The sequence below is a fragment of the Ips typographus genome, linkage group LG2 (genome assembly GCF_016097725.1).
Source record: "Ips typographus isolate SLU linkage group LG2, UJ_Ityp_2.0, whole genome shotgun sequence".
Taxonomy (NCBI): domain Eukaryota; kingdom Metazoa; phylum Arthropoda; class Insecta; order Coleoptera; family Curculionidae; genus Ips; species Ips typographus.
Window position 1 is genome coordinate 23,394,007 of NC_138423.1, and position 18,488 is coordinate 23,412,494.

General features: G+C 33.4%; 5 protein-coding genes and 1 long non-coding RNA gene across 10 annotated transcripts in view; 3 read left to right on the forward strand and 3 right to left on the reverse strand.

Annotated features, from left to right (window-relative positions):
* LOC145724411 (uncharacterized) overlaps positions 1-9,342 on the forward strand; it is an 84,286-nt gene extending 74,944 nt beyond the window's left edge. For all 5 annotated transcript variants that reach the window (XM_081972688.1, XM_081972689.1, XM_081972685.1 and 2 more), the window contains 2 exons: positions 3,147-3,366; positions 8,355-9,342. In XM_081972688.1, coding sequence (XP_081828814.1) covers positions 3,147-3,366; positions 8,355-8,522 — 388 coding nt within the window. In that variant the 3' untranslated portion in view covers positions 8,523-9,342. The remainder of the gene's footprint in view (positions 1-3,146; positions 3,367-8,354) is intronic.
* Positions 9,343-10,494: 1,152 nt separating this feature from the next.
* On the reverse strand, positions 10,495-11,328 carry LOC145724417 (proteasome subunit beta type-2-like). The gene is made up of 3 exons (XM_081972696.1): positions 11,185-11,328; positions 10,932-11,125; positions 10,495-10,880 (listed from the first exon to the last, which is right to left on the reverse strand). Exons 1-3 carry the CDS (start codon positions 11,273-11,275, stop codon positions 10,563-10,565), a joined length of 603 nt encoding a protein of 200 aa, XP_081828822.1. The 5' UTR covers positions 11,276-11,328; the 3' UTR covers positions 10,495-10,562.
* Positions 11,329-11,388: 60 nt separating this feature from the next.
* Positions 11,389-12,135, forward strand: LOC145724431 (uncharacterized). The gene is made up of 2 exons (XR_014176995.1): positions 11,389-11,525; positions 11,581-12,135. It is a non-coding gene; the product is annotated as an uncharacterized LOC145724431 (long non-coding RNA).
* Positions 12,079-15,009, reverse strand: LOC145724396 (signal peptide peptidase). Its single transcript, XM_081972668.1, has 5 exons — positions 14,766-15,009; positions 13,983-14,152; positions 13,567-13,925; positions 13,198-13,507; positions 12,079-12,951 (listed from the first exon to the last, which is right to left on the reverse strand). Exons 1-5 carry the CDS (start codon positions 14,952-14,954, stop codon positions 12,855-12,857), a joined length of 1,125 nt encoding a protein of 374 aa, XP_081828794.1. The 5' UTR covers positions 14,955-15,009; the 3' UTR covers positions 12,079-12,854.
* A 173-nt stretch (positions 15,010-15,182) lies between these two features.
* Positions 15,183-16,756, forward strand: ND-19 (NADH dehydrogenase [ubiquinone] 1 alpha subcomplex subunit 8). The gene is made up of 4 exons (XM_081972703.1): positions 15,183-15,227; positions 15,714-15,906; positions 15,969-16,144; positions 16,461-16,756. The coding sequence occupies exons 2-4, from the start codon at positions 15,778-15,780 to the stop codon at positions 16,681-16,683; spliced, it is 528 nt and encodes a 175-aa protein (XP_081828829.1). The 5' UTR covers positions 15,183-15,227; positions 15,714-15,777; the 3' UTR covers positions 16,684-16,756.
* LOC145724393 (BRISC and BRCA1-A complex member 2-like) lies at positions 16,745-18,338 on the reverse strand. Its single transcript, XM_081972664.1, has 3 exons — positions 18,125-18,338; positions 17,750-18,069; positions 16,745-17,573 (listed from the first exon to the last, which is right to left on the reverse strand). The coding sequence occupies exons 1-3, from the start codon at positions 18,213-18,215 to the stop codon at positions 16,806-16,808; spliced, it is 1,179 nt and encodes a 392-aa protein (XP_081828790.1). The 5' UTR covers positions 18,216-18,338; the 3' UTR covers positions 16,745-16,805.
* Between the last annotated feature and the right edge of the window lie 150 nt (positions 18,339-18,488).

Below are 18,488 nucleotides of genomic sequence, written 5' to 3' on the forward strand. Positions count from 1 at the left end.
ATCCATCTTATGGCAGTTATTAGTCACCGGTTTATGGAATTGTCCATAGAGGTTATGTAAACACAAAATGGCCGCTCGTGGTTTCGCTATAAACAAATCTCGAAGCTACGACAGTTGTAATTTGTTTGAAATTGCCTTTATAAAATGATGTAGGACAAGCCTGGGTTTTATTCCAGAGAACAAAATGACCGTCACTTTGCTGTGTTAATTGCTATTTTTACTTTAATGCTGTTTCAACCGTCGAACCTGTGATACGACGGTGCAAATGGGGGTAAATCCCTACAAAGTGTAATAAAGTGCTTTAAACTAAAGTCAATAGACTTTGACAACTGATAAGTATTACAAAATGCGGTATCGACTTTTTGTCTTTAATTTAAACTAGGAAAATCCAATGCACTTTAAACAGATATTTACAACATTCTAATATAATTTGATATTTTCCAGCATTGTCAAGTTAACACTAGTTGGTTTATGCAAATATCAACTTTACCACGATAAAATACCATTAAAGTTCGAGTTTATCTATTATCACATGGGTTTTTCTACGGTCACCTACCATATTGTAAAATCCGGTCTTTGGCAATGCTAAAGTTTTTGTTGTTAATTTTGGTTATTAATAGTTAAAGGTTTTTGCCAAATTCTTAGAGTTAATGCATATTAATACGAAATTTAGTTGGAATGGCTGAAAGTGACCTGAGATCGAAATATGCTTGAAAGGGGGTTTTCCTTAGTAAGTAAAGTAAATGACAAGTAAAAATAGACATTACTATTAAAAGTTTTCTAAAAAATTTAACTTGCTATTATTGGCTGGAATCTTTAAATGTGTCAAAGTACTAAACCCACCAGTTTAAGGGATCAGTCCGTAATCATACTCTAATTCCCCTTCTTACACACCCCTCTTTCTCCTGACCCCTCTCGCCCAGCCACCATACGCATACTATTTTATCTAGACCTATCGTTGCCTGTCCTCACCACGACTTTGACAACGTTGCCAACTTGAACAACAAGTTATAAATTACACGATTCATTTGGATATATTTGTATTATGTATACAGTATGTCCCAAATCGTTTCTACCTATAGAGGGGATCTTTACAACTGTAAGAAGTATATAATTAATTATTAAGAGGAAAATTTTAAAAAATTGTATGTGAAGCTTATTACCGATTTCCGAAATTCGAAAAACGTGACAAATATTTGCTTACTGTTTCTAATCTAAGTAGTAAGAGTAGTAAGTTCTAAGTAAAATGTACTTTCGACACTTTGATGGTCTTAGTAAAAGTTATATTGTCATTTATTTCAGAAATATGGGTAAAAACGACATTATCTCAAAGACGTCATTTTCGTTTTTTTTTTTCAATTTTCCAAAAACAATAACGTTATTTAAGTATTCGTCTTAGTGCACCATCGTATTTTAAGCAAAGCTTCAGTTAAGTGTGATTTAGAGTGTGACTTTTTTTACCTGTACTGTCACAGTCTAACCCACGCTTAACTTAAGCTCGATTTACAATACGACGGTGCAAATGGCGGTTAGTTTAAGCTTCATAGAGCAAGCGGAACTTATTGACAATTGACAGTGGATGACACATAACTAACAGAAATGAAACATGTATGCGGATGAAGCGTCAAAAAGTCATGTGACCAATTGTTAGATGACGTCACGTTTGCTCTACTCATTTTGTGGAGTTTTTTCAATTCCAACTAAAACTAATTTTAAAAATTGATGTTTGCACTACCAACATATACCTTAGATTAGAAAAATGTACAGTTGACATTTTATCCAATGTTGCTAAAAGTTGTAATATACATACAGGGTGTTCTAAATTCATTTATCGTGTAGTTTTCTTATGAGGTATGGCAACACTGCTTTGTAATTGTCATGTCAATTGCGGACTGACAGAGAAATGTCATTACTGTCATTGGGGGGATAAATTTTGATTTTAGAAAGATAACCACACTTATGTTTTTACGAGTTTTACTGTTTGATGCAATTTGAATAATTATGATTAAATCCAACTAAAATTAATTCATCTCGTTATTATTTCGGCCATCGTAGACCCCCACAATCGTTACTATAGTCTTTCTTGATCAAAATTTGATTTTCTTATCAATACGAACTGCATATTTATTTTGTAATTATGTTTTTCACGCTTATTTATTATATGAATAAACCTAGTTGTATAGGTTATAGTCAAACCTTAATCTGAAGTACGTGACTGTAAATCTCGACAACAACTGACACTAAATCGATGGTAAAAGTCGATATGTGCAGCAATTGTGTAAATAACAGCACTCTTTGCAATCTGTGATTGGTCAAAAAACAGCTGCAAGTTAAAGCCAGCTGTTTTTTGACCAATCACAAGTTACCATCATTGGTAACTAACTATACCACTTACCATACTGTAGATGACATTTGGAGTACCTTTTACATACAGAGGGTGTTTTTTTTCTTGTTGAATACAGTACGAAATCTAATTTGAAGACTTTTTCTATGTGCAACTTGGCAACGTCGAGAGACCTGCTACGTTACTGGTTGCCACTTTAAACCATCATCAGTCTGCGTCACCGATCGTTTATATATAAAACATAAAACGCCAGGGCAGCACAGACCCAATACTTATTCCGTGTTCGACCGTTTTCGTATACGGAGTATGGCCAAAACTTGTCGCGCGGCGATCTTTTTGGCTACTTTTCGGCTACATTTTGACGGTTTATAACCCTCAAAAATCGTCCTTTAAATATACTTAAATCTAGTCAATTTTTGTGGTTTAGTGCGCGATACTCTCTCTCCCTATCAACTGCCAAAGATTTTGGTCTTTTTGAACTTGTGCGTGCGTTTTTGTGATCTCATAACACACACACATACATAACTGATCTGCCTGTGATACACTTTTTATTAAAAGTGAACAAAGTGCCTATACATTGTGTTCCTTCCTCTACTAATTGTTTTTGTAAGCAAAAAAGCCTCACGATTGCTATCTTTGGATTCTCGAAAGATCCCACCGAATCTAAAATGGTGGGTTCGAACGGTACCATGATCGCCATAAGACTGGTTCGTAGGTTAGTCTCACTTTTTCGCCAAAAGTCTTATATCGCCAATCAATAAAGTGATCAGCATGGAAATTGAGGGTGGCTTTTTGTTTGTAGCAAACTTCGCAAACGCGAAGAGCACTCCAACTCGGTCCATCCCGTAGCCGAAGCTACGACTACCGTAGTGTTGCAGACTACGAATGGAAGCACCCCCGTAGCGACCGCCGCCACTGCGCAACCCCCCGAAATCAACGATCCATTGGCGTACAGCGGACAGTTTTTGTGGGCCTTTCCACCCCCACAACCCGCCCAAAGGATGTTGTACAATAACGAACAGGTACGGATTTTCTTATACTTTTCAATGTGTGTGTGTGTGAACCATAAAAATTCAAGGCTGCAACCAGTACAGTAATGTAATTGTTATTGATGGTAGCAAAAAAAAGTTGAAATACCGAGGTCGGGGTATTTTGACGTAGCAACAAAGAAGTTAAAACTGTAACTGGATTTAATGATTTATTAAGCAAAAAAACTAAATATTTAATAACCAAATTGTATTGCGCAATTGGATAACTTAATTTTCAAGGAGATTTTTTAGTGTATTTAAGTTTGCACTTTTTGACAAATCTCTTCCTTAAGAGACAATTTCAAAATGAGCTGAAATTTTTTACAATTTTTCTCTCCTACGTTTTTTTGGCTAACTTTTCCTACAAAAGAGTTGAAGATGAAATGATATTTCTGTCTTTTTATGCTCAATGCTAAATCCTGACCTGGAAACCGGTAATTATTATGATTTTAACAGTAACAAGGCGCGCTCTAACGTCATAGTGCCTGGTAACTACGCAAACCACCCGCAAAAACACAATAAATAATTCATTCGATAAAGGCCAAAGCTTGGTTCTAGCGGATGTTGGGCCACCATTTGCTTTTAAGAAACTAGTATAGACGTAAAACGCACTACTTTATGTTTATTTGATTTCGTTTTGGTGTTTTAAATTTAGCAACGCACGGTTTACGTCGCTTTTCGGGGTGAAGAAACGTTTTGATTGAGGTTAAGACCGACGGGTCACTTACTTTCCACGGTTCAATGTTTAAGCGAAAATCAGTGAAAATTAGATTAGTTATTAGTTGGGATCGGTTATTCCTCGCTAGACCAAACAGACTTAAATTTGACAATTGTCACATGACACTACAATGTGTACGTTTAGCGCAGGCACGTGATAACTGTCAGTATATCGTCAAATTGTTAAAAAAAGGAATAACCGAATTTACATGTTCAACTTGACTGAAAACTGTTAATTTTAGTAATGTTAATTCTACCGGAAAGTCTATTACAAAATTTTATTCCTTTAGAAATAGATCATCTTAAAAATCCGACTTAAATTAGAATTTTAATCCTAGAAATTATGGCTATTTACTAATTTAAGTTAGTTAAATACAAATTGCGCAGTACAGAAAGTTCAAAGTTGCAAAATATTAGACCAAATTACTGAAATAACAATTGCATATTAACAACAAAAGTAGAGTAGCGTTAATAATAAAAAAAACACTGAATAAAGTAAATGAGTTTGGGTTGAAAGGATGTACTAAAGATTAGTGCAAAATTTGAGCCCATTTTTCTTTTAATTGCATTTCAAATAAAAATTTCAAAAATGTGAAAATAGCTATCAGAAAAGTTTTAAAATGTTTTTGCAAATTTATACAGGGTGGTCCAGTTTTTAAATGTCAATAATTCACCAATCGATAGCCCATCAAAAAATAAGTTGACACACATTATGTCATTTTCCTGAAGAACGCTTCCTAAGGAAAACACAGACCTCCAAAATTCAGTTTTGAAAATCTTTTTTTTGTTACAACTGTCAGACAGTCAGACTAATTTTATTCTAAAAAGTAAAGTTTTAGACTAATATCGTAGCATTTAATGCCAAAATTGTTTACTTTCATCAATGAGAAGAATCTGAAACTTAACTTTTACTATACAAAATAGTTTCAATTTCGATTTTTCAGTCTTAAAGCACAGTGAAGGGTCTAGAAGTCAAATTAATACTGACAAAGCATGAAATGGCATAATTAAGCCTACGAAAAATGTAAAAATAGTATTTTTTAGTCTGCTATGTCAAAAACTTGGTGAAGATAAGCCTAAAACTCAATTTCCCAAGCTGAAAGCAGTTTCAAAGCCCTAAAAATAGTCCAGAGTTCTAAGAAAATGAAAAGCAAAGTAAAAAAAACTGAAAAGTTAGTCTTCAAGTCAATTTTCATGAATCTAATATAAATATCCTGTATTCAAGACTAAACTATTGAAATGTCTTTTCAAATTATGAAAACTTACTTCAAATGCAAAATTTAAGCTTTTGATGTCACTTTTCATTAGTTGAGAGTCACTTTTTGGTGTCCAAGTCAATTTTCAAGGTTGAAATGTGTGAATTTGTGGTAAAAAATTCTAGATAAAGTAGTTTTTCATGGCTACAAGTCAGTTTTCACAAGTTTTTCAACTTATCTGACTACAAAGATAGTTTCTAAGCCTCTCAAGTAAATTTTCACAGTTTGAAAGTAAATTTACTGGTTTCTAAGTCAATTTTCAAAACTAAAGTATTTCAATCTGTCTGGAAACTGTGAAAACTGGCTACAAAGAAATTTTTTAAGCTTCTTAAGTCAATTTTCACCGTTTTCAAAACAATTTTTATGTTGGGTTGGGTTGGTTTTGGGTCTTTAAACGTAATTACTCAATTTTGTCGTAAACAAAATTTCAAATCAGAGTTTTGTAAGAGATACTTATTTTGTCAAATTGAAAAAGTAAAAAAAAAACTGAAAATTTTGAAAAATATCCAGTGACATAGAATATAAGGCAGAAAAATGAAAACCATCTTTCTGTATTTATACCACTGGACAGTTTCGAGTGATGAAAGTATTTGTATTTGTTCTAAATTTGAACAAGAAACTGATTTTTTTAAACTGAACATTTATGGACTGTATTTTCCTTGGGAAGCATTTTTCAGGAAAATGACATAATACGTATGTTAACTTATTTTTTGATGGGCTATAGAATGGTGAATTATTGACATTTAAGACTGGACCACCCTGTATAGGTAACCATCTAGTTTAAAAGCTGTGACTTTTTGTTAATTTAATCAAAGAGAATCTTAGAAATTAGAAAACATCAAAACCTTGAAACTAACATATTTTTAATAAAGCCAGAGAGAGGGGAATAATCAAAGAGTCGATGCCTTCGACCATGTCAGTAACTTTTCTATTCCATCTTGTGAAGAAAAAAAGTACATAACTACGGATGCAAGGTCACCATTACATAGCAAAAGGTATTCGCCTTGTGTGTGTCTCTTTGGCCTTTTTGTTCCCAGTCCAGGTCAACGCCATTCATCGAGTACAGGGCAGGACTTTCAAAATTTTCGTTTGGCACCCCTCGGTTTTATTGATCTCAGACTGTGTTAGTCCTATAAAGGGTGGCGGTTTCCACCCTCTCAGAAATTCCCACGGGTCTTTTTTGTGCTGCGCGTAAAGGCTAAATTTGAACAAAACTGTAGAAGCAGAAAGCTTAAATAGCCTACTTTCTCTCTCCTATATAGGTGTTTCTTTATTAATATCGCTTAAGAATAAAGTGAAATTTTTTTGCATGTTGCCAACCGTTGCAAAACTTGGTGTCGTGAAAGGCCCGTTCTAAATACTGAAATGTTTCTCTTCACAATGCTTTTGGTTTGGGTTGCGGAAGTATCGATAATACTAACACCGGAAGCTCATCAATTTAATTAGGGACCTCAAACAGAGGTAAACCGTGTTATATACAGCATTTACATAGTTTTAAAACGACCGTCTGACCTCGTTTTGACTCATATACACACACGATGGTGTATGTTTCGTAACCGTTATTTCCTTGAAGCCATGACTGGGTACTTGTGTGGGATCGGGTACCACGCTTTTGTCACATGCACCCGCAGATTTGGAATTTATTACAGATGGCGCCATCAATCACTAGAACAGGAAACACCATGTGTCTATAGGGTGCAGACAGATGGAAAGAGAAGGGGCTATTTTTAATCTGTCTATTTTTAAAAGAGTGTGTGGCAATGGCAACGGTTTTTTAACGGCATTGATAACCTCCATACACTTTGGTGTGAGTGTTTTTATTAAATGTATATGCGAAATGATAAGGTTCATTTATTATTCTCGATAACGATTCGGAATATAGTAAACTTACACGCTTATAGATAGAGTGAGTAATTGCAAAATTAGGTTTTTGCCAACAATATTAATTTATGGGGTTTCTGTGGTGTGTAGTAGATATGAAAATTTTAGACTCCTAATTTGAATTTTTCCCTCCAAATGACATGTCTGAAAATTAACTTAAAATAGCAATTTAAAAAGAACCAGAGATTAAGTTGAAACAGATGGCCATATTTTAGTTGAGTCAACCTTCACAATGTATGTAATCTAGAAACTTTTTTGTTATACAAGTTCAAACACGTGTTATAAATCTAAATTTTAAAACTCACGCAAAGGGTTTTTGACGTCACGATGATGTAATTTGACAGTTGGTCAAATTATGTTTTTGCCAAATTACGTGATCGTGACGTCAAAAACGCTTTGTTCGATCGGATCGTAAAAACGACAAAATGTATTGGATTGGTATTGGATTTTGGCAACAGCGTACTGAAAAAATGGCCTACTTGGTATTTTTTTCGTTTTCTGTCTTTGTCCCACGCATGCAATTATCTACGTTTCTCTGTCAGTCACACGGTTTTCCTATGGTCGGTTTTGGATTTACTACACCTGTAAAAACAATTAAGCAAAAATATGAAACTCAACTCATATGCTAACCATTTTCATTTAAAATTTTGATCATATTACAGTACACTTGGTATCTGAAAAACAAAAAAAAAGTGGAAAAGTGGTCCTAAAAGAAGTTTAGAAAGTGGTCAAATGTCAGTTATTTGATACTAAAATGCTTAGCCTGAATATGCCCGCTAGGCACTTTTTCTGTTTGCTCAAAGAAGGCTTATTTTTTTTTGTATTGGATGGCCAACTAAAAATGGGAGGTGCTGTATTTAAGCTAGAGGCTTGCGGCAAATTTTCAAATTTAAAGTTTTTGAAAATTCTCAATCTCAATTACAGCACTTAGTTGACCAGCCAATACATTTAAAAAAGTTAAATCCAGTTTAACTATTAATTAAAGTTCTAAGTTTTTGATATTATCATTCTTTATTTTGACAGACATTTTGACGATGGTAAACAATTCATCAAAGGACAACTTGATGATTTCTAACATTTTTCTTAACAATAAACGGATAAAATATTAATAATTATTTATTGTTGCAGAAAGAGATTGTACAAATAGCCAACAGTGACCGTCCCGGTTTCGTGCGAGGTTTCCGAAAGAATTTGGGTGGCAGATGGCGACGACTGGTGAAAAAGAAGCCGCCCACGGACATGTGCGCCATTCCGCCCGAACTAAAACCCCAGCTGAAGCAGATGTACGTCTACTGATATTAAAAACGAAGATGATTGCGCCCAGAAATATGATTGAAAATCGCACTTTTTTGTGTCTGATGAAGATAGCAGTATTTTGTGTGTTTATGGATTGAGGCGTGCAATCATTTTGTTTTTGGGGTTAATTATTATTCTATTGAAATAGTTTTTAAAATGAGACTGATTTTTAGGTTTTTCTTTTCTATTTAAATTTGTGAAGAAACCTACTCTGACCTAATAATACATAATTGTAATGCTAGTTTAGTTTTGAAGTAGTGAAGACAAAATTGTTGTAACTTCTTAGGCTATACACAAATGATATTTTTGCTTGCTCATATTGAGCAGCTTCTTTATGTTTTTTCCTTCCTTTAACTTGGTTTTGACATTTTTCAACTCCTAGTCAAACAGAATGTAATTTAGAGCATTAGTTCTCTTTTGCTTACAATAATAGTTTTCTTTTTAAGTAAATTATTAATTACACCCTGTGTCTCATTATCTTCATATATATTTTTCAGTATTATATTAATTAGAAATTATATCGTGTATAATTGTGTCGAAAAACTTTGTATATGTATGTACATCTCTGCAATACATATTTGATTATTATTGTGGTTTTGCCCTTATTTCTAAGTAACAAAACAATAATAAAATTTAATATGTGTCCATATAAATAGATATACAAAGTGTGGTAGTTTTGAAGATTGTAAAAAATGTCACATATCGATCTAAACAAAAATCCTTATTGCGAAAGCGCCATCTATGACGTAAAGCAATATAACAATTTGTAAAATACAGGAACAATAAGCGTAATATAGTATATTGTTATTTTTTTCGAATATATTTTGAGTTTTATTTTTTATTTAACAATGAATCCTCAATTTTGAATCTTCTTGAGCCAATATTTTAGTTCTTCGGTTTTTTTAATTTTTTCGGTATTTTAATGACCTGTAAGGTAGACAGGGTTCATCTCAACACCATTTTTAGGAATGAACTATTCTACATACACTGAACGCTTATTATTTAGGATGAAAACATAGACAGGCAACCAGCAATACTTCTGTATAGATGCACTAATACAATTTTATTTGTATGCTATTTTAGCATTTCAACAAATCGTCAAGAACGTACGATTGCATCAACATTTATTGGAATGCACACGAAAATAATTACACAAATTTTATTATGAAACTTATTAGAATTTTGCAAAAACTTATTATTTTAAAGTACGTATTCAGTTGAATCAGAATCTCCAATTTCCAATTCAATCAAGTCCATTAACTATTTGAAAAAATTGGATGTTCTACTAGGAGATAAATTTAGTTTTCTTGAAAATCGGCGAATGCGCCAAGTATTAAGTAAGTAAAATATCAGGTGTCCCAGAGCACCCTGGACATGTTGCTGAAGCGGTTGTCGAGCAACCGTATTAGGCTAAAAGTTTAAATTTTCTCATTTTTGTTCGTGATTTACGACGAAAGGGCTCAAGTTAGAGATCCGAAAAAAATACAGAAAACTAGTCCGTGATAGGTACTACAAGTTTCATTAATACGATTTTTCAATCAAATCAACCATACAGGCAAAAAAATCAAAACCGTTTTCCCATGTTAATCTCCTATGTCCAGGGTGCTCTTGGACACCTGGTATACACCTTTGTGCGTTTCTGCTCTTTTGGTCATAATATGTTCAATTTTCTTCAAAAAATGGATTTTCTATCAGGAAGTGATAGGAGATCAATTTAGTTTTCTTGACAATTGGCGAACGCCGGATATATTAAGAGTAATAAAAATTTACCTTCTTATCATATGCTGGATTTGCTGCAAAAATTGAATTTTCTATTAAGAGCATAACAGTAGCAGGAAGCAATTTTTACTAGTGCTTAAAATTCTACTCTTAATAGTTCAGTACCATGTTAAAAGTTGAATTTTTTAGTGCTTTGTAGAAAAATTTATTTAAAACATGTTAAATCATTTAACCAAATCTAAGTAGACTTCAATTCATACCAAAACATTTATTAATCAGACATTAATGGAAATACATATCAAAATAGAAATAAAGCTTAAATTACTCCAAAGACTTGAAACTAATATCAGGCAGGTCCCGAATACCATTTTTATCAATAACCTGAACTTTAAAGTTAGGTAAATTAATAATCAGCCTCCTGTGAACTTCCTGAACACACTTTTTCAACAAGTCATAACCCTGTTCCTGGGTCATATTCTTCAAGTAGTTTCGGTCCATGATAGAAAGAGAAAAGTAACCACCATATCCATGTGCAGCATAATCAACTTTGGCAACTGAAGCCAGATAGTCCATGTAGTATAACTGGGGACCCTCTTTTTCATCATAGCCCGCCAAAAGCAAGTTCACCATGTATGGAGTCTGAATTCAAAATGTTACAGGGGCACTGTGGTTGTAGTGGTAAGTACTTACTCTGCTTCGTAGAGTGTCAGCAAGAATTCTGCGAGTGAAACTTGATGCTTCCTTGGGACTCAGCTCATAAGTGTTTCTCATTTTGTACAGCTGAATGTTTTTGGCTATGTACTCGGCAAATTGAGTTGTGTCGCCCGACTCCCCCGATACAGCCATCACCAATTGGTTCGAGAGTTTATGCAGTTTGTTCTCGTCTTTAATTTAAAATCAAGAAAAAGCTCCAGAAAGTTGGATTTTTGCAACTCATTCTCACCTGATTTCATCACCATTATACTGTGAGCTGCAGTTCTATCGGCGGCAATCAACACAAAATCGTTGAATTTTATTCCCAAAAGGCATTCCATCTTGTATTTAAATTAGTATATTTCCAAATTTACTAATAAATTCTGATTCTGAACAACAAAAACTGCTTGGTAATCGGAATCCTCAGCAAACGTCAAACTAAAATTAGGTTATGTTTGTAGTTTGTCCGACGTTAATGACATTTTTGACAGTGATGTTTAACCATTTTTCTCTTATAAAACCGTTGCAAAAAATGCATTTGGTATTTAGTTTAAGGAAGGTTTAAGGTTTGCATTAAAGATATCATCCAAGGTAAATATAGAAAGAATAAACCAGTAAACGTTTAATTATTGACTCTTGACTTTAGTGATCACGAACAGGATTCATGAAGGGACAAAACCGGAAGAAGTCGCATGGTAACACCGCGCAATCTATTGACTTGTTTACGTAGGACAATCGGTTTTTATACTAGGATTGCGAAAAAAATCAACTACTAACTACTACACTTAAGAGAGACATGGTCAAAAAAATCTCACTATATTACAGATAATAAATACATTTTTTGATCAAAAAGCTATGGTAATGAGCAAATAAATGCCGATTTTTGTCCTACATCCCCTGCTAAACAGCTGATAAAAGTGCGCCCCCCTTTGTGACTGAATTTCCAGTACTCAGAGGAGGTTACTTAATTAGTAATCTAAAAACTATAAACCATGCCTATGCTTTAATTTTAGTTCACTTTTAAGCAGTAGTCACCTATTTTAACGCAAATTGTATCTGTGTGTGTGTAATCTTTCAATTCCCCACTTCTTAAATAACCACATTTAATACACTTTAATAAGGATTACAAAAATGATCCAAATCATTTTAATGTTAAACTGTTTTAATACAAAATAAAAATAAACAAATTTGATTTGAAAAAGTCTAGATTAATCATACATCAACAAAAACGAACTTTACTACTTAACAACGTGATAGATATTACAAACATCCGAAAATTAACTAACTTATAATCAAGCAAGGAAGTTACAATACCTAGTATCAAAAAGATGTCACATAACTATTTGGAAGATCTGATAACCATAACTTAGCTACTAGTAATACGAAACGAAAGAAGACACTTTAAGTATCACAAAATATACGAATTTATATTTATATACTCAGAAAGGCAGGTTGTAAACGTGAGACAAAGATTTATATTCTAAGTATACGGAATTACTAAATAAGTAGCTTTATATTATATAAACTCAGTCTCCACGTAAATGAATTTTTTTTAAAATTAAATAAGAAAATACACTGCAACTACAGCTAGAGCAAACTTGTAATAATTAGTAACAATAACAACATATGCAAAAAAAATATGTTATTTTTGTGCTGCTGGGTGGAAGTATAGTTTTTAACAACCATTGGCTGTATTTATATAGAAATTGTCTTAAAATATTTTTAATTTTAACAAAAGTAAAATCAAAAAGTTGTAAGACAATTTTAGGATGTAAAATTAAAATCATTGACAATGATTTTTGCATCTAAATTACAAAAGCCTACAGTGAAATGTAACTCATAGTTGCAATGATTTTCTTTTTAAACTTCGATTAACGTATGCAATTTAATTCCACACATACAAAACAAAAGAATTTAAGTTTATTTAACTTTCTCTTTTTTAGCCGCCGGTTGTTGTTTGGTTTCCTTGATTTGTTTCGTCTCTTCCCCTTCCTTTTCGTTATGAGCGTCTTCATATCTGAGAAAGTTTAAAATGCACTCAGATTTTTTTTTTAAAAGCATCTAAAGAGTATATTATAACAGCTGATCAAATAAGACAAAACTCTGTTGTATTAAAAGAAGTGAAATGTTACAAAAATATAATTCCAGTGGTGCCATTCTACATGAATTAACTTTTATTTACCTAATACCCTGAATTAAATTATCAATATTTGTAAAAATGATTGAAGATAAAAATGTAAAGAAATTAAATTATTGCACTTACTTGAATAAAGTAGCCAAATCACCCTTGACTAAGGCAAGAGCCATTGGTGTGCCAAGACAAGCAGGTACCAAATACAACAAAGCTGGCTGCGCATGTTTGAACACGTGCATAACAAAAATGGTTGCCATCAAACCCATAAAATAGGCTGCCATTGTGGCGTGGAAGTAAGTTTTAGTTTTGCGCTTCAAACTGTGATCGAATCGCAGCAGCAATGCAATGAATATACCTGGAATGACAATGTCTCCTAAACCGAGCATGGCAAAGTTGTTGGCAGAAAGTCCGTTTGTAAGCAAATCTTGAGGAAAGACCACTAAAAACACATTTTTTTTTAGCTTAATTAGTTAAAACTAGCTGACTGTAAGAACATACATTTAATAGGAGCTTCAAAGCTTTTGGCTACAGTTACCATAACATCAGTACCAAACACCCAAAATATGTCATAGAAAAATAGTCCAGATAACAGTATACAGCCAGTTACAACATTGTTCAAATGCAACAATTCAACTGCGTTAATTGCGAAAGCCAACCCAAACAGGTTATTGGCAATCCAGTGCTTTTGTAAGAGGTACCAAGCTCCGACAAGAGAACAGGCGCACAGTGAAAATACGTCATAAGTCGAAAAACGATAATCGATTAAATATTCGGCCGCATCTCCTTCTCCTTGCTTAAACATTATGTGATATGGAACATTTGGGATGGCAGCAGGAACTAGTTTACCTATTACAGGGCTGAAATAGATGTATTTAGTGTTAGTCACTGACAAACTTGTCTCACATATAAATTACCTTAGAATGTGAGTAAGTGCTAATACACCTAGGAAGAAAAAATATCCAGTTAGCAGTAAATTAATGTACTCTTTGGAAAACAGTTTGAAGATTATGTAAAGCCCAAAAAGAGCCCCAGATGCCATTATTGGGAACATAGCAGCATCTTTTTTTGTCATCTTTTCAGGTTTCTGAAAAAAAATACAATTATATTAATGCCGTTAGACAAGAGAGATTTAAATTAAATTGCTCAAGCTACATGTACTGAAATGGTTGATTCTGTAAATTGCTACAACCTGCTAGAAAACATGATGACTGCATTAAGATACTGATATTATAAAACTATATTTACTAAAAAAACACTTGATACATAATACATTGACCTGCCAGACAAAGATAGAGATAAACACTAAAACTAAAGTCAATAGATATAATCAGTGGTATTACTGTACTAAACCTGTACTATGATACTTACTAAAACATTGATATTAATTAGTCATGAATTATAAAACACATAATTCCTTTCATTATATTGTCTCAACATGTTTAGTAATCAACTTAGAATTTAGTTGGAGATCTCAGTCAGTTCTGATTTGAACATGAGCACCCCTATAAGTGAAAAAACTGATCTAATATGGAACTGTTTCCTTTAAAATTGCCAACTGCAACAGTTTGAAGATTTGTAATAATACCTTTTGTCTTCTCTAAAGTAAAAGTAGTGTAACAAAGATTTTATTTACCGCCAAGACAAATTTACTAAAACTAAATGAATTACTATTTTACCATACATAAACCATATTTTACCTTTTCCTTATGGTAAACCACTGAGCGGTAGGAACCGAATATTATGGGTACCATGGCCATAAAAACAATGCACCCGTACGCCACCGCCATTCCCTCTGGAGTGCTTGGAGGTTTTTCCGTCTTATTGCCGGCATTTTCCGTTAAATTTTCAGCCGTTTGAGCTAAAATACTTTTTATTAAAGGATCCATATTTCTGCAAAAAAAATAAACCACTGACGATGACGGATGACGTGTGGTAAACGTGTGAATTTATAATCTAAAGTGAAGTTTGAAACTTTTGAAATTAAAAAGAACCGTGAAATGTCAAAAGAAAATGAGTGCCACGTGACAAACATAAAGCATTGTCGATACTGTCATCACGTGCCTAATAATCTAAAGAAGAAATGTGAAAAACGTCAACATAGCAAATTAATCAGCTGTGGTGAACTGTCAAAGTCAAAATCTGGTGGCCAAAAATACTTCAAAACGCGTATTTTTAAAGTCAACATTAAGTTGTGATGAATGACGTCAGAGAATGGTTTTGTTGAAGTAGTGTTGAGATTGTGTTGGAACTGTTGAGCTGGTTGGCAACATTTTTCTTGTTGAGTTAAAAAACGGGATTTACATTTAAAGAACCTTTGCTGAGTATTTTATGCCTTTTCTATTTTCCTTAATCAACAAACACAACCAACAATAACAAATGCCGGAAAGGCTAATACATAACGTCAAAAAAGCTTACATTGTCATTGGTGAAAATTGACTTCCAACATGAAATCAACAAATCCATCAGCTCTCAGGCTTGGTGGAAAGTTGAGGCTATGTTGTATTCATCACAGATTTATGTTGACTTAAAAGACAGTGACAGTTGGATCCACCATTAATTCATCAGCACTTTAAGAACACTTTTTATAAAATTGTGGTGCTTGTGTTGGCAACAATACCTAAACTGTTGACTTTAAAAATACGCGTAAATTTCCGATTTTCTTTTCCTATTTTTTTAATAAATAATCGGGGGGTCACCACCGTGTTAAAAATGGCCATAACGGACGAAACTACATTACCAACTCATGAAGAATTAACCGTTCAAGAGGTGCTTTTGTCCGGACCCGCACTAAAAGCGGGAGCGTTCCATTTAGGCAAAGCCTGCGAATATGAGAATAATGTAAGCTTACATAACTTTGAACTGTTTTTAGCATTGTTATGATTGGTTTAATGGGTTCCTAGGAGTTTATATTGTGCCGCAGCGAACTGAAAGACCCCCGAAAATGTATAAATGAAGGAAAGGCAGTCACTAAATGCACTCTGAATTTTTTCAGACAGATTAAGAAAACTTGTGCTGGAGAGTTTGCTCAATTCACAAATTGTCTGGACAAGTCTAGTCCTGATCAGAAATTTTTACCGTAAGTAGGATTTTTCAGTAGTCTATTAAACAGAATTATAATTATTTGTAAAAACGGCCAATCATTAATTGACTCTACAACCTACAAGACTAGTTAAGTCAGATGGAAAATCTAGTACAGGTTCAATTTAGTTCAAAATAGTGCATACTTTACAAACTTATTTGTAAACAGGTTAAGTTTTAACAACTTCGAAATCAGCAAAAAATTACTAATTTTTCAGTGGCAGTTAAACTGTAGTTTAATTAAAACCCTTCAAACTAGATGATCACTTAAAAGAGTTCATACAGTTTGTTTTAAGGAAAATATTTCTTTCCAGATGTAGAAAAACTCAAGCTGTATTTGACAAATGTGTAAAAGACAACTTAGGTATTGACAGGCCCGCCTATGATTACTACAATAGGGTGCGCGTACATAAAACGCTCCGCCCTAAACCAGAAGGAGAAGCGCCATCTGTCTTTCCTGATGCCGCTGCGCGACTTCCAGAAGACGCGGAAAAACCACCAGCAAAATACGGGTCTCGCTACCTGTTCATGTGGTAATTTTGGTTTTCTTGTTGTAGCAAACTTGGTTAGATTGTTATAGTAATTGTATAATAAAACATTTAAGATAAAAGTGGTTTTTATTTTAATAAATTAAAGAAACATTAACAGCAAAAGTATGATTAATGTTTATGATTACGAAATTCTATTACCTCCTCTGTGCGCAATAAATCACGCAAGGAGACAGCGTTTTGTTCTGCACTACTATCAGGTTGATAGATAAAAGTGACAAATTGATTACAACTTTTGCCTGATTGACAGTAAATTGACTGCAACTGTACTTTAGGTCGCTCATTGTATGGAAATTTGGGTCCCAACTGTATGGTAACCAGACAATCAAAATCTCCCTCTTCTTGATAAAGAAAACAAACTTTACTGAATTGCCTATAGTCATACTCAAGGACACTGTTGGGAAATGTATTAACAATTGCAGAAATAAAGTTGCCTTTAGCTTTGTGTTGATCAGCAACCCCTTGGATTTGATTTTCTATTAGGGTTCTTACTGACTGAACATAATCAAATACGCTATCACTTTTACACACTTTAGGTAATTTTACTTTGCCTATTATGTCTTCAAGTCTAGGGGTTAGAAAGAGTGTTGGTTTGGTTTGTGAATTGTCAGCTTTTTTCACTTGTAAACTGAGTAGAGCCATGTCTTCACCTGGATTTTGTGGCACTCCATTTTCAACTAAACAGTATTCAGGTAGAGGGGTAAAATCTATTGGCAGTGCTATGAGCAATCCAACTGAAGTGAAATCCCCAGTAGTATCATAAGAATTGGTATCAATTTGAACCTCAACATCATTGGGTGACAAATTCAGTTTTGTAAGTAGTTGTTGATATTGTTCCCACAAACCTGAATAATGGTAATTGTTACTCAGCTTCTCAATCTACAAATACAAATTTAACTAATTACATTATTTAGACTCTTAAACTACACATGATGGACTATAATATAAAGTGTCAGAATCTGTTCTAAAATATTTTCAAGGTGGATAATAGAAAAAAAAAACACTTTGTTTTCCATGCACAACTATTTAAATTTCAATATTAATATTTTACTTACCTGTTTCTTTTTATACAAATCCAAAAACTCATTCAAAATACTCAATAATGCAGTTGGCTCCCTTAAATTCCATGAGTACCAACTGGGTATATTCTCTGTGATGTAATCAATGTTGGCCTCAGGCAGAAAGGTGTTATCATTGAAATTAAAATCGGGAACAATCGAAAAATCATAGGGATTGAAAATAATTTCCCATTCTAAATTTTTACCAGCATAGGGGACGCTAATACAGAAGTGATAGTTCTTGAAGCTGCTCACTTCCAATTCCCAGTATCTGTTTGTCTTGGCTTTGATATCTTTGGTTTCGAATTTAGAAAGGCCTGGACAAAAGATGCTGTTAGAAGTTTGTATAAAGAATTTAAAAGGTACACATACCGATTTTTCCACAATCAATTAGTACACCCAAGTTGGTGTGAAGATGATTGTAATAGTCGCTATTAGTTAGGTACATATTGTGAGAACGCATTTAGTAAAAAAAACAAAGCCCTATTTAAGTGCACAGACCGATGGCACACACTTTAAAAACTTGTTGTTAAAAATAAAAGTAAAGATTGTTGAATTTTGTTTATTTTGGATGATTCAAACTTCAAACAAAAGATATTGTTTGATGACATATAATAGGGTCATGTGATTATTTTATAGTTCGAACGAAACTTCTGCACGTGATAGTATTTTAAATCTGTCAAAATACAAATTTAAATTTTTAAGTCAAGTGCAATCACGTGCTCCCATTAAACCT